Source organism: Anomaloglossus baeobatrachus, chromosome 4, assembly GCF_048569485.1.
Source record: "Anomaloglossus baeobatrachus isolate aAnoBae1 chromosome 4, aAnoBae1.hap1, whole genome shotgun sequence".
In the NCBI taxonomy this organism is placed as follows: domain Eukaryota; kingdom Metazoa; phylum Chordata; class Amphibia; order Anura; family Aromobatidae; genus Anomaloglossus; species Anomaloglossus baeobatrachus.
Window position 1 is genome coordinate 629,490,392 of NC_134356.1, and position 26,138 is coordinate 629,516,529.

The window sequence follows — 26,138 nt, forward strand, 5'->3', positions numbered from 1 at the left end:
GAGCCCCCACTCCAGCAGCATGTCTCACACGAGGAGCAAGGCTCCAAAGCTTTATTCAGTATGCACTGCATGTAAGCTCCTGCTGCCTGAACCGAGCACCTATCCACATTGTGATGCCTGCTCTAACTTGGCGGTGCCACAGCCTGGAGTCTCACCCCCAGTGGTCTCTCAGGCTGCTCCTGCTCCTGTGGCTGAACCCCCGGCTTGGGTATAATCATTTTCTAGGTCTCTCTCCCAGTCTTTTGCTGAGTCCATGGGACTTTTGTCCAGGACTTTGCTGACTATGCATCAGCCCCCTTCACAGGGTGCCTCTGCTGCTAGGGGTCTCTCAGGACCGGAGCTCACAGAGGATTCATCATCTGGTCCCAGACCCCGTCCTCCTAAGAGACGCAGGGTTCCCTCTCCTTCCTCCTCCCGTGGCTCTGATTCAGGAGCTGACTCGCAGGATGAGGAGGATGCCTTTACTGGGGGCTCGGAGGCTAACTCCATGTACCCCATTGATCTGTCCGAAACTGACTCAGATGTTAGTGACTTGATTGCTTCCATTAATTCTGTACTGGATCTCAATCCGCCAGTATCAGAGGAGCAACCCTCGCTGGCAGAAAAGCACCAGTTTACCTCGCCTAAGAGAGCAAAGAGTGTGTTCTTTAACCACTCCACTTTTCAAGCCGCTGTGACCAAGCCCAGGGCCTGTCCTGACAAACGCTTCCCAAAGCGTGGTTCTGATGACCGTTTTCCCTTTCCACCTGAGGTGGTCAAGGAGTGGGCTCATTCCCCAAAGGTAGACCCCCCGGTGTCTAGGCTCTCAGCCCGGACCGTTGTGTCGGTGGCTGATGGCACCTCCCTTAAGGATTCCACTGACCGCCAGATTGACCTTCTGGCCAAATCCGTATATGAAGCGGCGGGGGCTTCGTTCTCCCCATCTTTTGCAGCAGTGTGGGCTCTCAAAGCCATCTCTGCTTCTCTAGAGGAGATGCATTCCCTCGCCAGGGAATCCATGCCCGAAATGGTTCCCTTAACTTCCCAAGCTTCAGCTTTTTCATCCTATGCTATGTCTGCCATGCTGGAGGCTTCTCACCGCACTGCGGTGGCTTCGGCTAATTCCCTCGCTATCCGCAGGATCTTGTGGCTTCGAGAGTGGAAGGCAGATGCTTCTTCAAAGAAGTACCTTGCTGGGCTCCCTTTTGCTGGGTCCCGGCTGTTCGGAGAACAGCTAGATGAAATTATTAAGGAAGCTACTGGCGGGAAGAGTACTTCCATGCCACAAACCAAAACCAGGAAACCTGTCCAGGGTAGGAATCAGTCGAGGTTTCGTTCCTTTCGTTCCTCCAACTGGTCGTCCTCTATGCCCTCGGCCTCGTCCACTAACTCAGCCAAGGACCAGAAATCCAACTGGCGCCCAAAAGCGCGTCCACAAAAGACCGCAGGAGGTGCTGCCGCTAAGGCAGCCTCCTCGTGACTATCTGTCCGCGCCAGCAACGTCCTTAGTCGGTGGCAGGCTCTCCCACTTTGGCGACGCGTGGTTTCAACACGTCTCCGATCAGTGGGTGAGGGATATCATCTCCCACGGCTACAGGATAGAATTCTCTTCCAGCCCGCCAAACAGATTTTTTTCTCTCAACTCCCCCCTGCTCCAAGGCCGCCGCCTTCTCACAGGCCGTGGCATCCTTGCAGGCCAACGGAGTAATTGTACCGGTTCCCGCCCGGGAACGGTTCAGAGGTTTTTACTCAAATCTCTTCCTAGTCCCCAAAAAGGACGGTACCTTCCGGCCCATCCTGGATCTCAAGCTTCTCAACAAGCATGTTCAGGTGCGACACTTTCGCATGGAGTCTCTGCGATCAGTCATTGCCTCAATGACCCAAGGGGATTTCCTGGCGTCCATCGACATCAGAGATGCCTCTCTGCATGTGCCAATTGCAGTTTCACACCAGCGTTGGCTACGCTTTGCAATCGGAGAAGATCATTTCCAATTCGTGGCTCTCCCTTTCGGGTTGGCCACAGCTCCTAGAGTATTCACCAAGGTCATGGCAGCAGTGATTGCGGTCCTGCACCTACAGGGGTTGGCAGTGATTCCTTACCTGGACCACCTTTTAGTCAAGGCTTCATCCAGCGTGGACTGTCAGCGGAGTGTCTCGCTCACTCTCGCCACTCTAGCCCAATTCGGGTGGCTTGTCAATCTTCCCAAATCCACTCTGACTCCGACCCAGAGTCTCACGTACCTAGGGATGCAGTTCGAGACTTTGCCGGCACTTGTGAAGTTGCCCTTAGTCAAACAGCAATCCCTCCAATTGGCGGTGCGTTCTCTGCAGAAGCCCCGCCGTTATTCCCTCAGGCGCCTGATGCAGGTGCTGGGTCAAATGGTGGCGTCAATGGAGGCTGTTCCCTTTGCCCAGTTCCATCTGCGTCCCCTGCAGCTGGACATTCTCCGCTGTTGGGACAAGCGGCCTTCCTCCTTACACAGGTTAGTGGCTGTCGCCACAGACCAGGAGCTCTCTTCAGTGGTGGCTTCGGCCCCTCTCCCTGTCCCAGGGGCGCTCCTTCCTGGCTCCGTCCTGGGTGATTCTCACCACGGATGCCAGTCTATCCGGCTGGGGAGCGGTATATCTCCACCACAGAGCTCAGGGCACTTGGACTCCGGCCGAGTCAGCCCTTTCAATCAATGTGCTGGAAACCAGAGCTGTGTTTCTAGCTCTCCTAGCCTTTCACCACCTGTTGGCGGGCAGGCACATTCGAGTCCAATCGGACAACGCGACAGTGGTTGCCTACATCAATCACCAAGGCGGGACACGCAGCCGCCAGGCAATGTTGGAGGTACAACGCATCCTTCAATGGGCAGAGGACTCCAAGTCCACCATATCCGCAGTCCACATCCCAGGCGTGGAAAACTGGGAGGCAGATTATCTCAGCCGTCAAACCGTGGACGGTGGCGAGTGGTCCCTGCACCCGGCAGTGTTTCAGTCAATCTGCCACAAATGGGGCACTCCGGACGTGGACCTAATGGCATCCCGTCACAACAACAAAGTTCCGGTTTACGTGGCTCGCTCCCACGATCCTCAGGCATTCGCCGCGGACGCTCTGGTTCAAGACTGGTCCCAGTTTCGTCTGCCCTACGTGTTTCCCCCCTCTAGGTCTCTTGCGCAGAGTTCTGCACAAGATCAGATTGGAGGGCCGTCGAGTCATCCTCATTGCACCGGACTGGTCCAGGAGAGCTTGGTATCCAGACCTGTTCCATCTGTCCATAGAGATGCCGTGGCATCTCCCGGACCGTCCAGACCTACTCTCGCAAGGTCTGTTTTTCCGCCCAAATTCTGCGGCTCTCAAATTGACGGCGTGGCTCTTGAGTCCTGGATTTTGACGGCTTCTGGTATTCCTCCTGAAGTCATCTCCACTATGACTCGGGCCCGTAAGTCTTCCTCCACTAAGATCTATCACAGGACTTGGAAAATTTTCCTGTCCTGGTGTCGCTCTGCCGGCCATCCTCCTTGCCGACTCTTCTGTCTTTTCTACAGTCCGGTCTGCAGCTAGGACTGTCCCTCAACTCTCTCAAGGGACAAGTCTCAGCTCTGTCAGTTCTGTTCCAGCGGCGTCTCGCTCGGCTGGCTCAGGTTCGCACCTTCATGCAAGGCGCGTCTCACATTATTCCGCCTTACCGGCGGCCCTTGGATCCCTGGGACCTTAACTTGGTTCTCACGGTTTTGCAGAAACCCCCCCTTGAGCCTCTTAGGCCGGTTTCACACATCCGGCTTTTTGCCGGATCTGGCGCTTTCCCGTACAGATAATACAGTACGACAGCGCTGTAACTTCCGGGTCACATGACAGCATGTGACCGGCGCTTGTTGCGCTGTCATTGTACTGTATTAACTGTATGGGAGAGCGCCGGATCCGGCAAAAAGCCGGATGTGTGAAACCGGCCTTCGGGAGATTTCTTTGTTCAGTCTTTCACAGAAAGTGGCCTTTCTGGTGGCCATAACTTCCCTCAGGAGAGTCTCTGATGTGGCTGCGCTCTCTTCGGAGTCACCTTTTTTTTTGGTTTTTCATCAAGACAAGGTGGTTCTCCGTCTGACTCCGGACTTTCTTCCTAAGGTGGTCTCTCCTTTCCACCTTAACCAGGACATTACCCTACCTTCCTTTTGTCCGGCTCCTGTTCATCGCTTTGAAAAAGCGTTGCATACTCTGGATCTGGTGCGTGCTCTCCGGATCTATGTGTCTCGCACCGCTGCTCTTAGGCGGTGTACTTCTCTTTTTGTGCTAACCACAGGCCGGCGCAAGGGCCTCTCTGCTTCTAAGCCGACCTTAGCCCGTTGGATTAGATCGACCATTTCGGACGCCTACCAGTGTACTCAGGTGCCTCCCCCGCCGGGGATCAAGGCAGACTCGACCAGAGCAGTCGGTGCCTCTTGGGCTTTTAGGCACCAGGCTACGGCTCAACAAGTCTGTCAGGCTGCCACTTGGACTAGCCTGCATACCTTTTCGAAGCACTACCAAGTGCATGCTCATGCTTCGGCAGATGCGAGCTTGGGCAGACGCATCCTTCAGGCGGCTGTCGCCCATTTGTGAAGTTAGGTTCTGCCTACTTCTTAGTTTTCTGTTTATTTCCCACCCATGGACTGCTTTGAGACATCCCAATGTCTGGGTCTCCCAAAGGAACGATAAAGAAAAAGAGAATTTTGTTACTTACTGTAAATTATTTTTCTTATGGTTCCGTATTGGGAGACTCAGCACCCTCCCTGTTGCCTGTTGGCAATTTCTTGTTCCGCGTGTTATCACCGGCTGTTGTCGTTGACAGAGTCTCTGGTTGTTCCGGCTTTTGCTCTGTTTTACTTGTGGGTGGCTATTCTCCTTCAGCTTTTGCACTAAACTGGCTGGGTCTGCTCACCAGGGGGTGTATAAGCTCAGAGGGAGGAGCTACACTTTTAAGTGTAGTACTTTGTGTTTCCTCCGGAGGCAGAAGCTAAACACCCATGGTCTGGGTCTCCCAATACGGAACTAATAAGAAAAAGAATTTACGGTAAGTAACAAAATTCTCTTTTTCTCCTGGTATCTGCACTTTCAGTATTTTAATGATATGTATCTACAGATTATGCTATGTTTGCAGGTAGATGGCATTTTCTAACCTGACAGGTGTCCCTTTAAATCAGTTCTATAGATATATGGATGTAAGCGTCTATAAAAAGCAGAAAAGGTGGTATCCAAAGTGGTGGCTTTATTAAGTGGTTTGGCTCATTGACGCTAGTTCTGTTGCTAAAGTGTGACATGGCCAATACTAAAAATCTTTCTTTTTTCTAGGACATGGATAAGAGCCAAGCCAACCATTTTCTCATCCTGTTCCGTGACAGTAGTTGCCAGTTTCGAGCCGTTTACACCTTTTCATCTGAGACTGATGAACTTACTCGTCTGGCAGGTTACGGTCCACGAACGATAAATCTGACCATGGTGGAAGAAATCTTCAAGTACAGTTCGGACCGCAAACGATTTACACAGATACCCAGCAAGACCATGTCCATGAGCGTTGACGCCTTTACCATCCAAGGTCATCTCTGGCAGAGCAAAAGGCCCACTACTCCCAAGAAAGCTGGCACTCCGAAATGAATACTAATTTAATATCTATTCGATTATGTCCTATTTTACTTTTGCCGCTTTTTAATGTCACCATTGCTCTTTCTTTGAACACCGGTGAGGGCTCTAGAGTCCACAGTGTAGGCCAGATCACTGTCTATAGGTCTTCTCTTGACGTTCTGATGCTTCACAGGTTGGATAGGCTTCGATCTTAAACTGATGACTGGTGTTCTATGACATTTATGAATGTAGGCCCAGTAATTTCCACCTGTCCATGGAGAAAAACCCCAACGTTCTTGCATCTTCTCGCTCTTGATTATGTGCCAAGCTGGTGCCTTCCAGAAATGTGGTGCCACCTATTTCACTATTGTCGTCAACACCAGTTTTTGCATTGGTGCCTTCAACACTTTACACTATTACAGAATGGCAGATGTATCTGGCCTGAGCTTTTTTTTTTCCCCATTCTTGGTCTTTCATTTTTGGTTCACTTGTGGTGACACCCTTCCTACTAAGAGTCTCTTGGTGTTGGCGTCATCTCATATCGGCATGGCTACTTCGAGCACTGGTTTACTGCCCTTTGCTTTTTTTAGCACATCCATTCACTGCCTGTCCCTTTTGTAATGCAACCATGGACTACTTCCATGGTGACTACCCACCGCCTTGCCTCCATCACCTGCCCATCCTCACTGCCATGGCTCCTCATGGTTCACAGTTGCGCCGCATGTCGAGTGCTATGTATCTGCTCAAGGAACTGCCCTTGTCTTGTCTTTGTGCTTGCTGACTACATGCTTTGGAGTACTTCTTGTAAGGAATATTTTTTTTTCTTTCTATAAAACAGTAGGCTACAACGCCCTTTTTTTTCGGTAATACATTCTTTGTTTTAAGAAATCCTAAGTTACAGGGGCTGGATCCTAGTAGCCTAGATGCCCCTGCCTGACAAAGAAACGGTGGTGTTTATCATATTTTGGCCACTAAGTGAAGAATGAGTTGGCTGGCACCTCTTTTGCCTTTTCTTTGATCTCTAAAAGAAAATATAAAAAAAAAAAAACACTAAATGTAGATATTTGTATATTCTAAATATCTGGGCTGAAACCTGGATGGAAGCTGTTTATATGTAATAATTGTGGTGGGAAAGAAATGAGCTTAGTGAACTTTCTTAAAGGGGCAGAACACTAACTTTCCAACAAGCTTACAAGCCTGCATCATCTCGGTCAAAAATAATACGGCAGATGCTTGCCGCAGGCTCTATCTATACATATATATGTAACCTAACTGCTTCCAAGTGGTGCTCTTGTCTGGATTAGGTCTGTAATCCTGGTGCATGTACCCACTGAGCCATTGCCACTCAATTGGTTAATATAACTTGTAACTATAGTCCCTGAAACCTACCCTTTTCTTGTAGGCATACGCTATGGCTACTGATAAGTTATTAGATATTCTGTTGCACCCTGCCACTTCTAGAATGCTGATACTTGTGGTTCTTCTACCATCCTAAAGTAACTTGCCTTTTTTTTTTTTTTTTTTTTATCTGGCCTAATTTTTCTAGCTTTTAGTCTTATGTCCTTAGAGTCAGCACAAACAATGACTGTATAAAACTGCAGGAAGAGTGACTATGCTCTGCACAAGCACACTTTGTAATACAATTGGCAGGCTCGTATCAGTAAAACAGAAACCTTAGCAATCCAGCTATTTCCAAAATAATCTAAAAGTTCCCTCTACTTCATTTCTTAGCCATATACAGTAGCTGTAGGGTTGATTTCATGAAGGGGCTAGAGAAATGTGGTATTTTGGCTCCTTGGGGGAAGAATCTGTTAGCTCCACCCCCTGATTGTTGACTCCACCCCTGAGTAAAAAAGCAACACCCCCACGGAACTCAAGCAATGCATCATACACTATTTATAAACATACTACAGATAACATGGATGAATTGTAGGCGGCACTGTCTCAGCGAGTCTGGACTCCATAGCTGATGACCAGCGGCCTCGCCACATGTATTTATAATATACATACAGATTTATTATAAATATCTATATTAAATGATTTTGCAATTATTTGTATATAAAAAAAAAATCAAATCAAAAGAGAATGAAAATGTTGTCGTTTGTCTTTATTTTGTGGTCCTCAAATTGGGTTGGGAAAGATTGTGGGATTGGGTTCAGTCGTCAGCAAGACCAGAGAAAACTGAAGAAGGGACCGACTTCTGCTCCAGCTGCACCTCTGTTGGAAAGAACAAAATTAATCAGTTCAGTGACTAGTTGATCTCATCTATACTATGGCTTCAAAGGAAATCCTCCTAAGCCATCTATATGTACCTCATAGGAAGCTGAATCAATCTGAGGTGTTAAGGAAAACATGTATTTCTCTGGAATATGTAAGTGAGCTGTTAAGATCTGTCTCCAGCCCATAGATCTTAAGAATCTAGCTCCAGAGCTTATTGTAAATTAAAAAAGGACATTACTGGTGTGACATGTAACGACTGACACTTTGCTTTCATTCACACACAGCTCTGCAGTAAGGTCACAACTTACACAGTACAGCAGAGTTAAACTTTTCCTCATTACAAACCCATTTGTTGCTGCAGCTGTCCTCTCATATTGCTTCACCGACTAGGATGGGGTAAGAGGGATACAGCACTGTGTAAGGCCGGTTTCACATTTGCGTTGCTTTGACAGCAACGGAATCCGTGTCACACACAGTACAGTTCATTTATTTACAGTGTTAGTGCAACAGCCTGCCTCATGCACTACCCGCATGTGTCCACATGGTGTCACGCTTACACTGTAAATAAATGAACTGTACTGTATGTGTGATGGACTCCGTTGCCGTCGAAACAATGCAGATGTGTGTGTTTAACCAACACAGTACAGCAGAGGTGAACGTTTGTCTCATTACAATCACACACAGCTCTGCATTAAGAGCAGACCCTCTTTCATTAAAGGGAATCTCGGAGATAAACTGTGGAAAAAGAGCACAATAGGGTCTTACCCCAAAAACATATAGGGTGAAATGCACGTAGGTTACTCACCAAGTAGAGTTGTGATAGGCATAGGCAATATGTCAGGGGCAGCAGTTACCCTTCAGATGATGTGGAAAAGGATGGGAACACGGGTAATTTAAATACCGCGCCAACGACCACTCATGCAGATGATGAAGAAGGGAATTTTGTTTACTTACCGTAAATTCCTTTTCTTCTAGCTCCAATTGGGAGACCCAGACAGTGGGTGTATAGCTACTGCCTCTGGAGGCCGCACAAAGAACTACACTTAAAAGTGTAAGGCCCCTCCCCTTCTGGCTATACACCCTCCCGTAGGAGTACGGATTCCTCAGTTTTAGTACCAAAGCAAGAAGGAGGAAAGCCAATAACAGTTTCAAAAACAAATTCAATCCGATAACAAGATCGGAGAACTTAAGAAACAACATGAACAACATGTGCACCCGAAAAACGAAACCCTAAGAACAAATAGGGCGGGTGCTGGGTCTCCCAATTGGAGCTAGAAGAAAAGGAATTTACGGTAAGTAAACAAAATTCCCTTCTTCTTTTTCGCTCCTAATTGGGAGACCCAGACAGTGGGACGTCCAAAAGCAGTCCCTGGGTGGGTAAAAAGATACCACATGAACGGGCTGTCAGACAGCCTCTTCCTACAGGTGGGCCACCGCCGCCTGAAGGACCTGTCTACCTAGGCTGGCATCTGCCGAAGCGTAGGTATGCACTTGATAGTGTTTGGTAAACGTGTGCAGACTCGACCAGGTAGCCGCCTGGCACACTTGCTGAGCCGTAGCCTGATGCCGCAATGCCCAGGACGCACCCACGGCTCTGGTAGAATGGGCCTTCAGTCCAGATGGAATCGGAAGCCCAGCAGAACGGTATGTGTGAAGAATTGGTTCCTTGATCCACCGCGCCAGGGTGGATTTGGAAGCTTGCGATCCCTTATGCTGACCAGCGACTAGGACAAAGAGCGCATCAGAACGGCGTAGAGACGGCGTGCGAGAAATGTAAATCCTGAGTGCTCTCACCAGGTCCAACAGATGTAAACCCTTTTCAAATTGGTGAACTGGATGCGGACACAAAGATGGCAAAGTGATATCCTGATTGAGATGAAAGGAAGAAACCACCTTGGGAGAAAACTCTGGAATTGGACGCAGTACTACCTTGTCTTGGTGAAACACCAGGAAGGGAGATTTGCAAGATAACGCCGCTAGCTCGGACACTCTTCGAAGAGACGTGACCGCCACAAGAAAAACTACCTTTTGTGAAAGCCGAGAAAGGGAAACCTCTTTCAAAGGCTCGAAAGGCGGCTTCTGGAGAGCAATGAGAACCTTGTTCAGATCCCAGGGTTCCAATGGCCGTCTGTAAGGAGGAACGATATGACGAACTCCTTGGAGAAACGTGCGTACTTTAGAAAGCCGTGCCAAGCGCTTCTGAAAGAATACGGATAGCGCGGAGACTTGACCCTTAAGAGAGCTAAGCGACAAACCTTTTTCCAACCCAGACTGCAGGAAGGAAAGAAAAATTGGCAATGCAAATGGCCAGGGAGAAAACCCTTGAGCCAAGCACCACGCTAAGAATATCTTCCACGTCCTGTGATAGATCTTAGCTGAGGATGGTTTTCTAGCCTGTCTCATTGTGGCAACAACTTCATGAGATAAACCTGAGGCCGCTAGGATCCAGGACTCAATGGCCACACAGTCAGGTTCAGGGCCGCAGAATTCAGATGGAAAAACGGCCCTTGAGACAGCAAATCTGGACGGTCTGGTAGTGTCCACGGTTGGCCTACCGTGAGATGCCACAGATCCGGGTACCAAGACCTTCTTGGCCAATCTGGAGCGACGAGTATGGCTCGATGGCAGTCGGACCTGATTTTCCGGAGAACTCTGGGTAACAATGCTAGAGGTGGGAACACATAGGGGAGTCGGAATTGCGACCAATCCTGAACCAAGGCGTCTGCCGCCAGTGCTCGGTGATCGTGAGACCGTGCCATGAAAACTGGGACCTTGTTGTTGTGCCGTGACGCCATCAGATCGACGTCCGGCGTCCCCCAGCGGCAACAGATCTGCTGAAACACGTCCGGGTGAAGGGACCATTCTCCTGCGTCCATGCCCTGGCGACTGAGAAAGTCTGCTTCCCAGTTTTCCACGCCTGGGATGTGAACTGCGGATATGGTGGACGCTCTGCTTTCCACCCACGTCAAAATCCGCTGGACTTCTTGAAAAGCTTGGCGACTGCGTGTTCCCCCTTGGTGGTTGATGTACGCCACCGCCGTGGAATTGTCCGACTGAATTCGAATCTGCTTGCCTTCCAGCCATTGTTGGAAGGCTCGCAGGGCAAGATAGATTGCTCTGATTTCCAGAACATTGATCTGCAGGGTGGACTCTTCCTGAGTCCACGTCCCCTGAGCCCTGTGGTGGAGAAACACCGCTCCCCACCCTGATAGGCTCGCATCCGTCGTGACCACTGCCCAGGACGGGGGAAGGAACGACTTTCCCTGTGACAATGAGGTGGGGAGAAGCCACCAACGCAGAGAGTCCTTGGCAGTCTGAGAGAGGGAGACAGTCCTGTCGAGGGACGTCGATTTCCCATCCCATTGGCGTAGAATGTCCCATTGTAGAGGGCGCAGATGAAACTGCGCGAACGGGACTGCCTCCATTGCTGCTACCATCTTTCCTAGGAAATGCATGAGGCGCCTCAGTGAGTGCGACTGGCTCTGAAGGAGAGATTGCACTCCAGTCCGTAGCGAGCACTGCTTGTCCAGTGGAAGCTTCACTATCGCTGAGAGAGTATGGAACTCCATGCCAAGATAAGTCAGAGATTGGGTCGGGGTTAGATGAGACTTTGGAAAGTTGATAATCCACCCGAAACTCTGGAGAGTGTCTAGTGCCACCTTCAGACTGTGCTGGCATGCCTCTTGAGAGGGTGCCTTTATAAGCAGGTCGTCTAGATACGGGATGACCGAGTGACCCTGCGAGTGCAGAACAGCTACTACTGCTGCCATGACTTTGGTGAAGACCCGGGGGGCTGTTGCCAGACCGAAAGGTAACGCTACGAACTGCAGGTGTTCGTCGTGTATGACGAAGCGTAGGAAACGCTGATGCTCTGGTGCAATCGGCACGTGGAGATACGCATCTTTGATATCTATTGATGCTAGAAAATCTCCTTGAGACATTGAGGCTATGACGGAGCGTAGGGATTCCATCCGGAACCTCCTGACTTTTACGTGTCTGTTGAGCAACTTTAGATCCAGGACGGGTCGATACGATCCGTCCTTTTTTGGGACCACAAACAGATTGGAGTAAAAACCGTGACCTTGTTCCTGAAGAGGGACGGAGGTCACCACTCCTTCCGCCTTTAGAGCGGCCACCGCCTGCAACAGAGCATCGGCTCGGTCTGGTGGTGGAGAAGTTCTGGAAGAAACGAGTTGGCGGACGAGAACTGAACTCTATCCTGTACCCGTGAGACAGAATATCCCTCACCCAACGGTCTTTGACGCGTGACAGCCAAATGTCGCCAAAGTGGGAAAGCCTCCCACCGACCGCGGGTGTGGGAATCGGAGACTGCAAGTCAGGAGGACGCCGTCTTGGCAACGGTTCCTCCGGCTGTCCTTTTTGGGCGTGACTGAGACCTCCAAGAATCTGAGCGTCTCTGGTCTTTTTGAGTCTTTTTTGACGAGGCGAATTGGGACCTGCCCGGTCCTCGAAAGGACCGATAACCAGACTGACCCTTCCTCTGTTGGGGTTTGTTTTGTCTGTGTTGCGGTAAGGATGAGTCCTTACCCTTGGAGTGTTTGATGATTTCATCCAAACGCTCTCCAAACAATCGGTCACGAGAAAAAGGCAAATTGGTTAAGCACTTCTTGGAATGAGAATCTGCTTTCCAATGTCTCAACCACAGGGCCCTACGCAAAACAACGGAGTTGGCTGACGCCACTGCCGTGCGGCTTGTAGCGTCAAGAACAGCATTAATCGCGTACGACGCGAATGCCGCCATTTGCGAGGTCAATGGTGCTACCTGCGGGGCAAATGCACGTGTGACTGAGTCGACTTGCGCAAGCCCGGCTGAGATAGCTTGGAGTGCCCATACGGCCGCAAAAGATGGCGCTAACGACGCTCCAATCGCTTCATAGATGGATTTCAGCCAGAGCTCCATCTGCCTGTCAGTGGCATCTTTAAGTGCCGCTCCATCTTCAACTGCAACCAAGGATCTAGCTGCAAGCCTGGAAATTGGAGGATCCACTTTTGGACACTGGGTCCAACCCTTGACCACCTCAGGGGGAAAAGGATAGCGTGTATCTTTAAGCCGTTTAGAAAAACGCCTTTCAGGATAAGCGTGGGGTTTCTGGATTGCGTCTCTAAAGTCAGCGTGGTCCAGAAAAGTGCTTAATGTACGCTTAGGGTATCTGAAATGGATTCTCTCGTGCTGCGAAGCTGACTCCTCTACAAGAGGAGCTGGTGGGGAAATATTTAACATCTTATTGATGTTAAATATAAGATCATTAACTATGGCGTCGCCATCTGGTGTATCTAGATTGAGAGCGGTCCCAGGATCAGAATCCTGATCAGTTACGTCCGCCTCATCACCCATAGATTCATCTCGCTGGGATCCTGACCATTGAGATGAATGTGAAGGCCCGTCATAGCGAGCCCGCTTAGGCTGCCCGGGGCCATCGTCCGAGTCAGAGTCTTCACCCTGAGGTGTATGTGCCCGTCCCGGAGCTTGGAGGTAATTCAGCTGAGGGGGACCAGGGGGCAATGATTGCACAGTGTCCGTGGCCTGAAGTACAGGCCTAGCTCGCAATGTGTCAAGAATTTGTGACATAGTGAGAGCCATTCTGTCAGCAAAAGCTGCAGACTCAGTTCCTGTCACCTGGACAGCATTCACAGGTGGTACACCCTGGGTCACGTCCAGCAGAGGTCCCGACTGTGCAAGCGCCGCAGGGGCCGAGCACTGCACACAATGGGGGTCCGTGGAGCCTGCCGGTAGAAAAGTCCCACATGCGGTGCAGGAAGCATATAATGTCTGTGCCTTGGCACCCTTGCGTTTTACGGACGACATGCTGCTGGCTCTCTGCAATGTGAGAGAGTCTATAGCCAAAGGGCGACCAGCGCCATGCAATACAAAGTATTTGTAGAAACAAAATACTAAGAATACTACTGGCACAAGAGGGGGTGAGCCCTGAGGGCTGCTTACCGCCCGCTGAATAGCGGGTAAGAGGCGCAGAATTCCTTGTCTGGGTCTCCCCGGCTCCCCTCTGCAGCTCAGCGTGTCAGCAGGAATGGCTGCCGGCGTCTGTGGAGAGGGGCGGTCCGTGGGAGTTCCTAAACAAAAGTGCGGGAAACAGTGTCCCCTCTGTGCCGATTGTGAGGGCTGGAGTATGTAAAAACGACTCCAGCCCTCGGCGCTGATGCACTGACCAGCGTCCCGCCCCTCTCCTGACTGGCAGGTCTGGGGGCGGGAACGAACGGAAGCAGGCCGCAAAAGCCGGGGACTCGAGTTATCAGCGCGGCCGCCGTAAAAGCGCGGCCCGCGCTGAAGTCCCCGGCGCACCACAAGTGCCAGCCGCGCCGCAGTCCCAGCGGCCGGCGCGACCGATTCCCAGAAGTGTGCCTGCTTCAGCGAAGCTGAATGAGGCCATGGCACAAGCGCCGCAGCGCTGATGTCCCCGGCGCACTACAACACCCAGCATGCTGCGGTGTGAGCGCCAAATGCACGGGGACACAGAGTACCTTGAGGAAGCAGGGCCATGTCCCTGATGTACTCCGCTCCATCCAGCATCTTCTCCAGGGGCTGTAGATGGAGCACGGTCTCAGTGCCTGGAGACCAGTAAATCCCACTTCACCCAGAGCCCTGTAAAAAGGGATGGGGAAGGAATCAGCATGTGGGCTCCTGCCGCCGTACCCGCAATGGGTACCTCAACCTTACAAACACCTCCGACATACAGTGGGGTGAGAAGGGAGCATGCTGGGAGCCCTGTATGGGCCCTCTTTTCTTCCATCCGACATAGTCAGCAGCTGCTGCTGACTAAAAACAATGGAGCTATGCGTGCGTGTCTGACCTCCTGCGCACAAAGCTAAAACTGAGGAATCCGTACTCCTACGGGAGGGTGTATAGCCAGAAGGGGAGGGGCCTTACACTTTTAAGTGTAGTTCTTTGTGCGGCCTCCAGAGGCAGTAGCTATACACCCACTGTCTGGGTCTCCCAATTAGGAGCGAAAAAGAAATTAACGTAACTTTATTTCATGCTCAGGTCAAGGGAATCTGGCAGGAGGTTTTTTTGCTACCTCATCTGAGAGCAGTATGATTTAGGAAATGAGTTTTGTTTTTCTTTAATCCAATGGTATATCACTGCTTACAGCCATTCTAATATCTGAATTTTTAGCTTTTAGTCATGTAGCTGAGTGCATGGCGCTGTCTCCACCCACACCAGGCTCTCACTAGAGATTGTACATTGAGTGTGAGGTGTCAGACTCCTGCATGAGCCAGCTAGACCTAGCAATGATAATCACCAAGTGATAAAGCCTTTAGTTTAAACAACAGCAAAGTCTAATAAGAGACAGTTGATTTTTTTTTTGTTTTTAACCCCTACAGCATGCTGGCTTCAGCTTACATAGCAAAAACCTGCTGGCAGATTCTCAGGGAGATCAGTTTCCAGCTTGTAGATCTTAACAGCTACTAGAAAAATTAATTTACCCAAGACATCAGATCTGAGATAAAGGTATCATTTTAGTCAACTTTCTATGACCTTCATGTTATGAGGGTTTATCCATATTTTTTTCTCAAATGGAAACTGACAATGTCAGGCTCTGACTATAGCTGTTATGAAGGACAAACACTGCCCATATTTCCAGTTTATTCAGCAGAGGTAGGCTTCATTCAGACACTTAAGAATTCTTCTGCAATTTTCAGTATTAATGGGGCATCTGCTTTTCTCGTATTGTTGTCGACTTTTCAAAACTTTAATTTGATCTATGATCAAAAATAGACTTTCTGGCTACTTTTGCTTAAAAGGCACACAGATGTGAATGAAGGGGTATTATACAGTGTGTCTACCCATATCCTGTCCACCGCCATTAACTTGAGAACAGCAGCAGCTATAGGCATAGAAGTGGTGTCTAGGTATAGTAAAGTAGCCATGCGCTACGCAATGAAACCACCTATATCGCCACCTGGTGGAAAACAACGGAGTTAGCATTTTTATCTCAAGAACAGAACAAGATAGAAAAAAAAAAGTGAATTAAAAAAATTGTAGGACATTATCAATTCAATACAAATTGACACCTTGCATACAGAAATGCTATGATATGAAACCCCCCCCCCTCCCCAGCCGCAATGCACATCTGGACAGCATACTGTTTCTCGCTGCACGTTGTGCAATATGGTAGGTGACACGTTTGCACAAGCATCTGTGATACGTCGTCGTAGGTCCTGCAATGTTTGTGGAGGGGTCACATACACCTGCTGTTTGATGTGACCTCACAAAAAGAAGTCCAATGGGGTCAGGTCAGGTGAGCGTGGAGGCCACTCCACGCAGCCACCATACCCAATGACTTGTAGGAAGGTCTCTGAGGTATCGCTTCACGTCCGCGGCCTTGTGAGTTTTTACACGTTCTAATCATAGCATTTCTGCAAGGTGTCGATTCGTATTGAATTGATGATGCCCTACAACTTTAATTCACTTTTTTCTGTATCTTGTTCCATTTTCAAGATAAAAATGCTAACTCCGGTTTCCACAAGGTAGCTGCATTGTGTAGCGCATGGATATTTTACTATACCTAGACACCGCTTCTATGCCTATAGCTGCCGCTGTTCTGAAGTTAATGGTGGTGGACAGGATATGGGTGGACACACTGTATAATAGAGTCTATTCACACTAGTTTCAGGACATCCAATCATAAAAGACAGAACAGTCTTCCCATTAAATGTTGTAGAGGATAACAAATCGTAAAGACAACAGGGTTTGTCACGTCCACTAATTTTGGTGGCAAACGTTGCACAACTAGTCTATGGCTCTGGGTCTGTCAAAAATATTGGGGCTCACTAGTATGGACAGTATCTTTACATACAGCTGTTGCCATTTTTCCATGCAGTGTGCTCTATCTTGACCTAAACCACACATGTAGGCACATGATATACCAACAATGCACAGATTATATAGTGGGGAAAATAAGTATTTGATACACTGCCAATTTTGCAAGTTTTCCCACCGACAAAGAACAGAAAGGTCTGTAATGTTTATGCTAGGTACACTTAAGCTGTGACAGACAGAATAAAAAAAAATAAATTCCAGCAAGTGACATTGTATGATTTTTTAAATGTGCTGGCGTGAGCAGGGGTGATCTTGCGTACCATGCAGGATTTTAATCGAAGACTGTGTAGTGTGTTACTAACTAATTAAGACTGTGGTCCTAGCTCTATTCAGGCCATTGCCCAGATCCTCCCATGTAGTTCTGGGCTGATTCCTGACCCTTTTTTTCAGAATCATCCTTAGCTCATGAGGTGAGATCTTTCATGGAGCCACAGACCGAGTAAGATTGACAGTCATCTTGTGTTTCTTCCAGTTTTTAATAATTGTGTGAACAGTTGTTTTCTGACCAAGCTGCTTGCCTATTATCCTGTAGCTCATCAGAGCCTTGTGCAGGTCTACAGTTTTGTCCCTGGTGTCCTTAGGCAGCTCTTAGGTCTTGCCCATGGTAGAGAAGTTGGAGTGTGATTGGGTGGACAGGTGTCTTTTATACAGGTAATGAGTTCAAACAGGTGCAATTAATACCTGTAATGATAGTAGAGTAGGAGCTTCTTAACCCCTTCAGCCCCCAGGCACTTTCCGTTTTTGTTCCCCTTCTTCCGAGAGGCGTAACTTTTTTATTTCTCCATCAATCTTGCCATATGAGCGCTTGTTTTTTTTGCGGGACGAGTTGTACTTTTAAATGAAACCATAAGTTTTACCATATAGTGTACTGGAAAACGGCAAAAAAATTCCAAGTGCAGAAAAATTGCAAAAAAAAGTATGACCGTACAATAGTTTTTGGGATATTTTATTCACTGTGTTCACTATATGGTAAAACTGAGATATCTATGTGATGCCTCAGGTCAGTGCGAATTTGTAGACACAAAACATGTATAGGTTTACTTGTATCTAAGGGGTTAAAAAAAATTCACACGCTTGTCCAAAAAACGTGGCACACGTTTTGCGCCATTTTCCAAAACCCGTAGCGCTCATTTTTCAGGATCTGAGGCTCAGTGATGGCTTATTTTTTGCGTCTCGACCTGACGTTTTTAACGGTACCATTTTTGCGCACATGCTCCGTTTTGATCGCCTGTTATTGCATTTTGCGCACAATTTGCGGCGACCAAAAAACGTAATTTTGGCGTTTGGCATTTTTTTGCCGCAACGTCGTTTACTGATCAGATTCATTGATTTTATATTTTGATAGATCGGGCATTTCTGTACGTGGCGATACCAAATGTGTGTATTTTGTATTTTTTTAACCCTTTAATTTTCAATGGGGTGAAAGGGGGTGATTTGAACTTTTAGGTTTTTTTTATTTTTTTTAAAACTTTTTTTACTTTATTTTATTTTACTAGTGCCTCTAGGGGGCTATAGCGATCAGCATTCCGATCGCTCTGCACTATTTGCAGATCTCAGCTACAGAGCTGAGAACTGCAGATTTGCTGCTTTACTTTCAATGCCGGCTGTATTCCGGCATTGAGAGGAAGTGAGTCATGTTAGCTACAGGCGTCATCACATGACCCTGTGCTACCATGGCAACCACCGAAAGTCACGTGACTTCCAGTGGGGGCGGGGTAAGTGACTGTCATGGCGGCGCCCATATACATATCGCTGCCAGATTTTGGCAGCGAAATGTAAGGGGTTAATGGCCGCGGGTGGAAGCGATTCCACCCGCGGGTAGCAGGCACACATGTCAGCTGTTGATAACAGCTGATATGTGCGCGGATCGCGGCCGCCTGCAGGGGGCAGGGCTTACCGGCACACGATCCATGACGTACCCAGTACGTCATGGGTCGTTAAGAGGTTAAAGAAAAAGAGAATTTTGTTTACTTACCGTAAATTCTTTTTCTTATAGTTCCGTATTGGGAGACCCAGACCTTGGGTGTTTAGCTTCTGCCTCCGGAGGACACACAAAGTACTACACTTAAAAGTGTAGCTCCTCCCTCTGAGCTTATACACCCCCTGGTGAGCCAGTCCCAGCCAGTTTAGTGCAAAAGCTGAAGAAGAATAGCCACCCACATGTAGAACAGAGCAAGAGCCGGAACAACCGGAGACTCTGTCCACGACAACAGCCGGTGATAACACGCGGAACAAGAATTTGCCAACAGGCAACAGGGAGGGTGCTGGGTCTCCCAATACGGAACTATAAGAAAAAGAATTTACGGTAAGTAAACAAAATTCTCTTTTTCTTTATCGTTCCTTTGGGAGACCCAGACATTGGGACGTCTCAAAGCAGTCCATGGGTGGGAAATAAACAGAAAAACTAAGAAGTAGGCAGAACCTAACTTCACAAATGGGCGACAGCCGCCTGAAGGATGCGTCTGCCAAAGCTCGCATCTGCCGAAGCATGAGCATGCACTTGGTAGTGCTTAGAGAAGGTATGCAGGCTAGCCCAAGTGGCAGCCTGACAGACTTGTTGAGCCATAGCCTGGTGCCTAAAAGCCCAAGAGGCACCGACAGCTCTGGTCGAGTGTGCCTTGATCCCCGGCGGGGGAGGCACCTGAGTACTCTGGTAGGCGTCCAAAATAGTCTATCTAATCCAACGGGCTAAGGTCGGCTTAGAAGCAGGGAGGCCCTTGCGCCGACCTGAGGTTAGCACAAAAAGAGAGGTGTACCGCCTGAGCGCAGTGGTGCGAGACACATAGATCCGGAGAGCACGCACCAGATCTAGAGTATGCAGCGCTTTTTCAAAGCGATGAACAGGGGCCAGACAGAAGGAAGGTAAGGTAATGTCCTGGTTAAGGTGGAAGGGAGAGACCACCTTAGGAAGAAAGTCCGGAGTCGGACGGAGAACCACCTTGTCTTGATTAAAAACTAAAAAAGGTGACTCCGAAGAGAGCGCGGCCAAATCAGAGACTCTCCTGAGAGAAGGTATGGCAACCAGAAAGGCCACTTTCTGAGAAAGACGATACAAAGAAACCTCCCTAAGAGGCTCAAAAGGGGGTTTCTGCAATACCGTGAGGACCAAGTTAAGGTCCCAGGGATCCAAGGGCCCCCGATAAGGCGGAATGATGTGAGACGCGCCTTGCATGAAGGTGCGGACCTGAGCCAGCCGAGCGAGACGCCGCTGGAACAGAACTGACAGAGCTGAGACTTGTCCCTTGAGAGAGTTGAGGGACAGTCCTAGCTGCAGACCGGACTGTAGAAAAGACAGAAGGGTCGGCAAGGAGAATGGCCGGTAGAACGACACCAGGACAGGAAAATTTTCCAAGTCCTGTGATAGATCTTAGCGGAGGAAGACTTACGGGCCCGAGTCATAGTGGAGATAACTTCAGGAGGAATCCCAGAAGCCGTCAAAAAAGAGAATTTTGTTTACTTACCGTAAATTCTTTTTCTTATAGTTCCATAATGGGAGACCCAGACCATGGGTGTATAGCTTCTGCCTCCGGAGGACACACAAAGTACTACACTAAAAAGTGTAGCTCCTCCCTCCTAGCATATACACCCCCTGGATAACCATATAAAGGTAATTTTGTTTACTTACCGTAAATTCCTTTTCTTCTAGCTCCTATTGGGAGACCCAGACAATTGGGTGTATAGCTTCTGCCTCTGGAGGCCACACAAAGTATTACACTTTAAAAAGTGTAACCCCTCCCCTCTGCCTATACACCCTCCCGTGGACCAAGGGCTCCTCAGTTTTGGTGCAAAAGCAGGAAGGAGGAAACTTATAAATTGGTCTAGGGTAAATTCAATCCGAAGGATGTTCGGAGAACCATGAACCAAAAGAACAATTCAACATGAACAACATGTGTACACAAAAGAACAACTAGCCCGAAGGGCACAGGGGCGGGTGCTGGGTCTCCCAATAGGAGCTAGAAGAAAAGGAATTTACGGTAAGTAAACAAAATTCCCTTTTTCTTTGTCGCTCCATAGGGAGACCCAGACAATTGGGACGTCCAAGAGCAGTCCCTGGGTGGGTAAAAGAATACCTCGATAAAAAGAGCCGAAAACGGCCCCCTCTTACAGGTGGGCAACCGCCGCCTGAAGGACTCGCCTACCTAGACTGTCTGCCAAAGCATAGGTATGCACTTGATAGTGTTTCGTGAAAGTGTGCACACTAGACCACGTAGCTGCCTGACACACCTGCTGAGCCGTAGCCCGGTGCCGCAATGCCCAGGACGCACCCCACGGCTCTGGTAGAATGGGCTTTCAGCCCTGAAGGGAGCGGAAGCCCGGAAGAACGGTAGGCCTCGAGAATCGGTTCCTTGATCCACCGAGCCAAGGTGGACTTGGAGGCCTGAGAGCCCTTACGCTGGCCAGCGACAAGGACAAAGAGCGCATCTGAACGGCGCAGGGGCGCCGTGCGAGACACGTAGAACCGGAGTGCTCTCACTAGATCCAAAGAGTGCAAATCCTTTTCACACTGGTGAATTGGATTAGGGCAAAAGGAAGGCAAGGAGATATCCTGATTGAGATGAAAAGGGGATACCACCTTAGGGAGAAATTCCGGGACCGGACGCAGAACCACCTTATCCTGGTGAAAAACCAGGAAGGGGGCTTTGCATGACAGCGCTGCGAGCTCAGACACTCTCCGAAGTGATGTGACTGCCACTAGGAAGGCCACCTTCTGCGAAAGACGTGAGAGAGAGACATCCCTCAGCGGCTCGAAAGGTGGTTTTTGAAGAGCCGTCAGAACCCTGTTAAGATCCCAGGGTTCCAGCGGACGTTTGTAAGGTGGGACCATGTGGCAAACCCCCTGCAGGAACGTGCGGACCTGCGGAAGCCTGGCTAGACGCCGTTAAAAAAACACAGAGAGCGCCGATACTTGGCCCTTGAGAGAGCAGAGGGACAAACCCTTGTCCATTCCAGATTGAAGGAATGAAAGAAAAGTGGGTAAGGCAAACGGCCATGGAGGAAAACCGTTATCAGTGCACCATGATAGGAAGATTTGCCAAGACCTGTAATAGATCTTGGCGGACGTTGGCTTCCTGGCTTGTTTCATGGTGGCAATGACATCCTGAGATAACCCTGAAGACGCTAGGAGCCAGGACTCAATGGCCACACAGTCAGGTTGAGGGCCACAGAATTCAGATGGAAAAACGGGCCTTGTGACAGCAAGTCTGGGCGGTCTGGAAGTGCCCACGGTTGACCCACCGTGAGATGCCACAGATCCGGATACCACGACCGCCTCGGCCAGTCTGGAGCGACGAGAATGGCACGACGGCAGTCGGACCTGATCTTGCGTAGTACTCTGGGCAGCATCGCCAGAGGGGGAAACACATAAGGCAGTCGAAACTGCGACCAATCCTGGACTAACGCGTCCGCCGCCAGAGCTCTGTGATCCTGAGACCGTGCCATGAAGGCCGGGACTTTGTTGTTGTGCCGTGACGCCATGAGATCGACGTCCGGCGTTCCCCAGCGGCGACAGATCTCTCGAAACACGTCTGGGTGCAGAGACCATTCCCCGCGTCCATGCCCTGACGACTGAGAAAATCTGCTTCCCAGTTTTCTTAGATGGAATTGCGCGAACGGCACTGCCTCTATAGCTGCCACCATCTTCCCCAGGAAGTGCATGAGGCGCCTTCAGGGGTGTGACTGACTCCGAAGAAGCGATTGCACCCCTGCCTGCAGAGAAAGCTGTTTGTCGCTCGGTAGCTTGACTAACGCTTGCTGGGTATGAAACTCCATCCCGAGGTAAGTCAGTGATTGGGTCGGTGTCAACTTGGATTTCGGGAAGTTGATGATCCACCCGAACTGCTGGAGAGTCGCCAGAGCGACGGTAAGGCTTTGTTGACACGCCACCCGAGAAGGGGCCCTGACTAGGAGATCGTCCAAGTAGGGGATCACCGAGTGGCCCTGAGAGTGCAGGACCGCCACGACGGATGCCATGACTTTGGTGAAAACCCGTGGGGCTGTCGCCAGGCCGAAAGGCAATGCCACGAACTGAAGGTGTTCGTCCCCGATGGCGAAACGCAGGAAACGTTGATGTTCGGGTGCGATCGGTACATGGAGATAAGCATCCTTGATGTCGATCGATGCTAGGAAGTCTCCTTGTGACATCGAGGCGATGACCGAGCGGAGAGATTCCATCCGAAACCGTCTGGTTCTCACATGTCTGTTGAGTAGCTTGAGGTCCAGAACGGGACGGAATGACCCGTCCTTTTTTGGCACCACGAACAAGTTGGAGTAAAATCCGCGACCACGTTCCTGAAGGGGAACGGGGATCACAACTCCTTCTGCCTTCAGAGTGTTCACCGCCTGAAAAAGTGCGTCGGCCTGAGCGGGGGGCGGAGAGGTTCTGAAGAAACGAACCGCAGGACGAGAGCTGAACTCTATCCTGTAACCATGAGACAGAATGTCTCTCACCCATCGGTCTTGAACATGTGGCCACCAGGCGTCGCAAAAGCGGGAGAGCCTGCCACCGACCGAGGATGCGGCTAGGGGAGGCCGAGAGTCATGAGGAGGCCGTCTTGGAGGCAGTGCCTCCTGCGGCCTTTTGGGGGCGTGACTTGGACCGCCACGCATAGGAGTTCCTCTGGCCTTTCTCCGGCCTGTTGGAAGAAGAGGATTGGGGCTTGGCGGAGGGACGAAAGGACCGAAACCTCGATTGGATTTTTCTCTGCTGAGGTCTCTTAGGTTTGGACTGGGGTAAGGAGGAGTCCTTTCCCTTGGATTCCTTAATAATCTCATCCAATCGTTCGCCAAACAAACGGTCGCCAGAAAAAGGCAAATCAGTTAAGAACCTCTCGGAAGCTGAGTCTGCTTTCCATTCGCGCAGCCACATGGCCCTGCGGACTGCCACGGAGTTAGCAGATGCTACAGCCGTACGGCTAGTGGAGTCCAGGACGGCGTTCATGGCGTAGGACGAAAAGGCTGATGCCTGAGAGGTCAAAGACGAAACATGCGGAGCAGAATTCCGTGTGACAGCATTAATCTCAGTCAGACAAGCCGAGATTGCTTGGAGAGCCCACACGGCTGCAAAGGCCGGGGCGAAGGATGCGCCCGTGGCCTCATAGATGGACTTCACCAAGAGCTCTGTCTGTCAGTGGCATCCTTCAGGGATGAGCCATCTGCAACAGACACAACGGACCTAGCAGCCAATCTGGAGACTGGAGGATCCACCTTGGGAGAGTGAGCCCAACCCTTAACGACTTCAGATGGAAAGGGGTAACGCGTGTCAGTGTGACGTTTAGCAAAGCGCTTGTCCGGGACCGCTCTGGGCTTCTGGACAGCATCCCTGAAGTTAGAGTGATCAAAAAACGTATTGCGCGTACGTTTGGGGAACCGAAACTGGTGTTTCTCCTGCTGAGACGCCGACTCCTCTACAGGAGGAGGCGGAGGTGAGAGATCCAACACCTGGTTGATGGACAAGATAAGATCATTTACTAAGGCGTCCCCCTCAGGTGTATCAAGGTTAAGGGCGAAGTCAGGGTCAGAGCCCTGAGCTCCCACTTCCGCCTCGTCTTCCTGAGAGTCCTCAAGCTGGGATCCCGAGCAGCGTGAGAAAGTCGGGGAAGAGTCCCAGCGAGACCGCTTAGCCGGTCTGGGACTGCGGTCCGGGCAGGAGTCCTACGCCTGAGACCTAGGGGCCAACCTGGGAGCGCGCTGCGGCGCGGACCGAGAGGGGCCTGGAGGAGACAAGCTAACAGGGGCCGGGGCCTGTGGAAGGTCCGGTCTGGACTGCAATGCCTCAAGGAGTTTAGAAGACCATTTGTCCATACACAGTGCAATGGATTGGGAAAGTGACTGAGAGAGTTTCTCAGCAAAAGAGGCCAACACCGGTGACTCTGTCTCTGCAGCCTGCTCAGGGGGAGCAGGGGGGTCTACATGAGCCGAGGGGCCCACCAGTGCCCGAGGCTCCGGCTGAGCAAGCGAGGCAGGAGTCGAGCATTGCTCACAGTGAGGGTAGGTGGAACCCGCAGGTAACATAGCCCCACAAGAGGTACAGGCCGCGAAAAAAAACCTGTGCCTTAGTAGCTTTGCTCCTTGTGGACGACATGCTGTTGTCTCCTAGGAGAGTGACCACTGAGGGTATATGGGAAAAGGGTATACAGCCTGACCGAACAGATATATATATATATCTATTATATATATATATATATGTATCTATTCCGGCACCCTAGGGGGACCAGCACCGGGTGACCGGTGTGGCTTACCGACCGCTAACGAGCGGAGTGTGTCCTCCAGATTCCCTGTCGTGGATCCCCCGGAGCTGCAGAGCTGTTCACTGAGAAGCATCCACCGGCAGAATCCCAGAAAATGGCCGCCGGAGCTCTCAGGGGAGCAGTGGGGCCGGGGCGGCGCCAGCAAAGAGTGGGAATCTGGGGTCCCCACAGTGGTCAGTGAGGGGGGAGGAAGACATGCAGGATGCTCCAGCCCTCACATCCGACGTCATGTCGGTAATCCCGCCCTTACCCCTGACAGGCAGGCCCGGGGGCGGGATTTTCGCGACTAGGCCGCGGTGAAGCCGGGGACTAAATTTGAGGCCGCGCCCGACAAGCAGGCACGGTCAGCGCGGAAGTCCACCGGCCTCCTCAACTTCACAACTACCGCGGCTTCCGGGAAGAAGGTGCGCTCCCTGCACAGTCCCCAATGGGGACACAGAGGACCTTTAAGTTGCAGGGCCCGCTCCCTGAGGTTAAAGAGGCTCCGGTCCGGCAGGTTCCACCAGGGGCTGCGGATGGAGCACGGTCCCAGCAAATGGATGACCGCTCTGGATCCCACTTCTCCCAGAGCCGCATAAGGGATGGTGAAGGAGACGGCATGTGGCTCCAGCCTCCGTACCCGCAATGGGTACCTCAACCTTAACAACACCGCCGACATAGTGGGGTGAGAAGGGAACATGCCGGGGGCCCCGTGGGGGCCCTCTTTTCTTCCAACCGACATAACTAAGTATGAGAATGCATGAGTGGATGTGTGCCTCCTTCCACACAAAGCATAAAACTGAGGAGCCCGTGGTCCACGGGAGGGTGTATAGGCAGAGGGGAGGGGTTACACTTTTTAAAGTGTAATACTTTGTGTGGCCTCCAGAGGCAGAAGCTATACACTCAATTGTCTGGGTCTCCCAATGGAGCGACAAAGAAATAGCCAGTTTAGTGCAAAAGCTGAAGGAGGACAGCCACCCACAAGTAGAGATAGAGCAAAAAACCGGAACAACCGAAGCCTCTGTCTACAACAACAGCCGGTGAAAACACACGGAACAAGAAAACTGCCAACAGGCAACAGGGAGGGTGCTGGGTCTCCCATTACGGAACTATAAGAAAAAGAATTTACGGTAAGTAAACAAAGAAGGGAATTTTGTTACTTACCGTAAATTCCTTTTCTTCTAGCTCTTATTGGGAGACCCAGACGATTGGGTGTATAGCTACTGCCTCCGGAGGCCACACAAAGCATTACACTAAAAAGTGTAAGGCCCCTCCCCTT

The 26,138-nt window shown here is 50.4% G+C and overlaps 2 protein-coding genes across 4 annotated transcripts in view; one reads left to right on the forward strand and one right to left on the reverse strand.

Annotated features, from left to right (window-relative positions):
- The window catches only part of CAMSAP3 (calmodulin regulated spectrin associated protein family member 3), a 169,219-nt gene extending 161,576 nt beyond the window's left edge, over positions 1–7,643 (forward strand). For all 3 annotated transcript variants that reach the window (XM_075346362.1, XM_075346363.1, XM_075346364.1), the window contains one exon: positions 5,288–7,643. In XM_075346362.1, the coding sequence (XP_075202477.1) occupies positions 5,288–5,590 (303 nt within the window). In that variant the 3' untranslated portion in view covers positions 5,591–7,643. The remainder of the gene's footprint in view (positions 1–5,287) is intronic.
- The window catches only part of XAB2 (XPA binding protein 2), a 113,193-nt gene continuing 94,485 nt past the window's right edge, over positions 7,431–26,138 (reverse strand). The window contains exon 19 of the mRNA XM_075346366.1: positions 7,431–7,774. Within this exon, the coding sequence (XP_075202481.1) occupies positions 7,713–7,774 (62 nt within the window). The 3' untranslated portion in view covers positions 7,431–7,712. The remainder of the gene's footprint in view (positions 7,775–26,138) is intronic.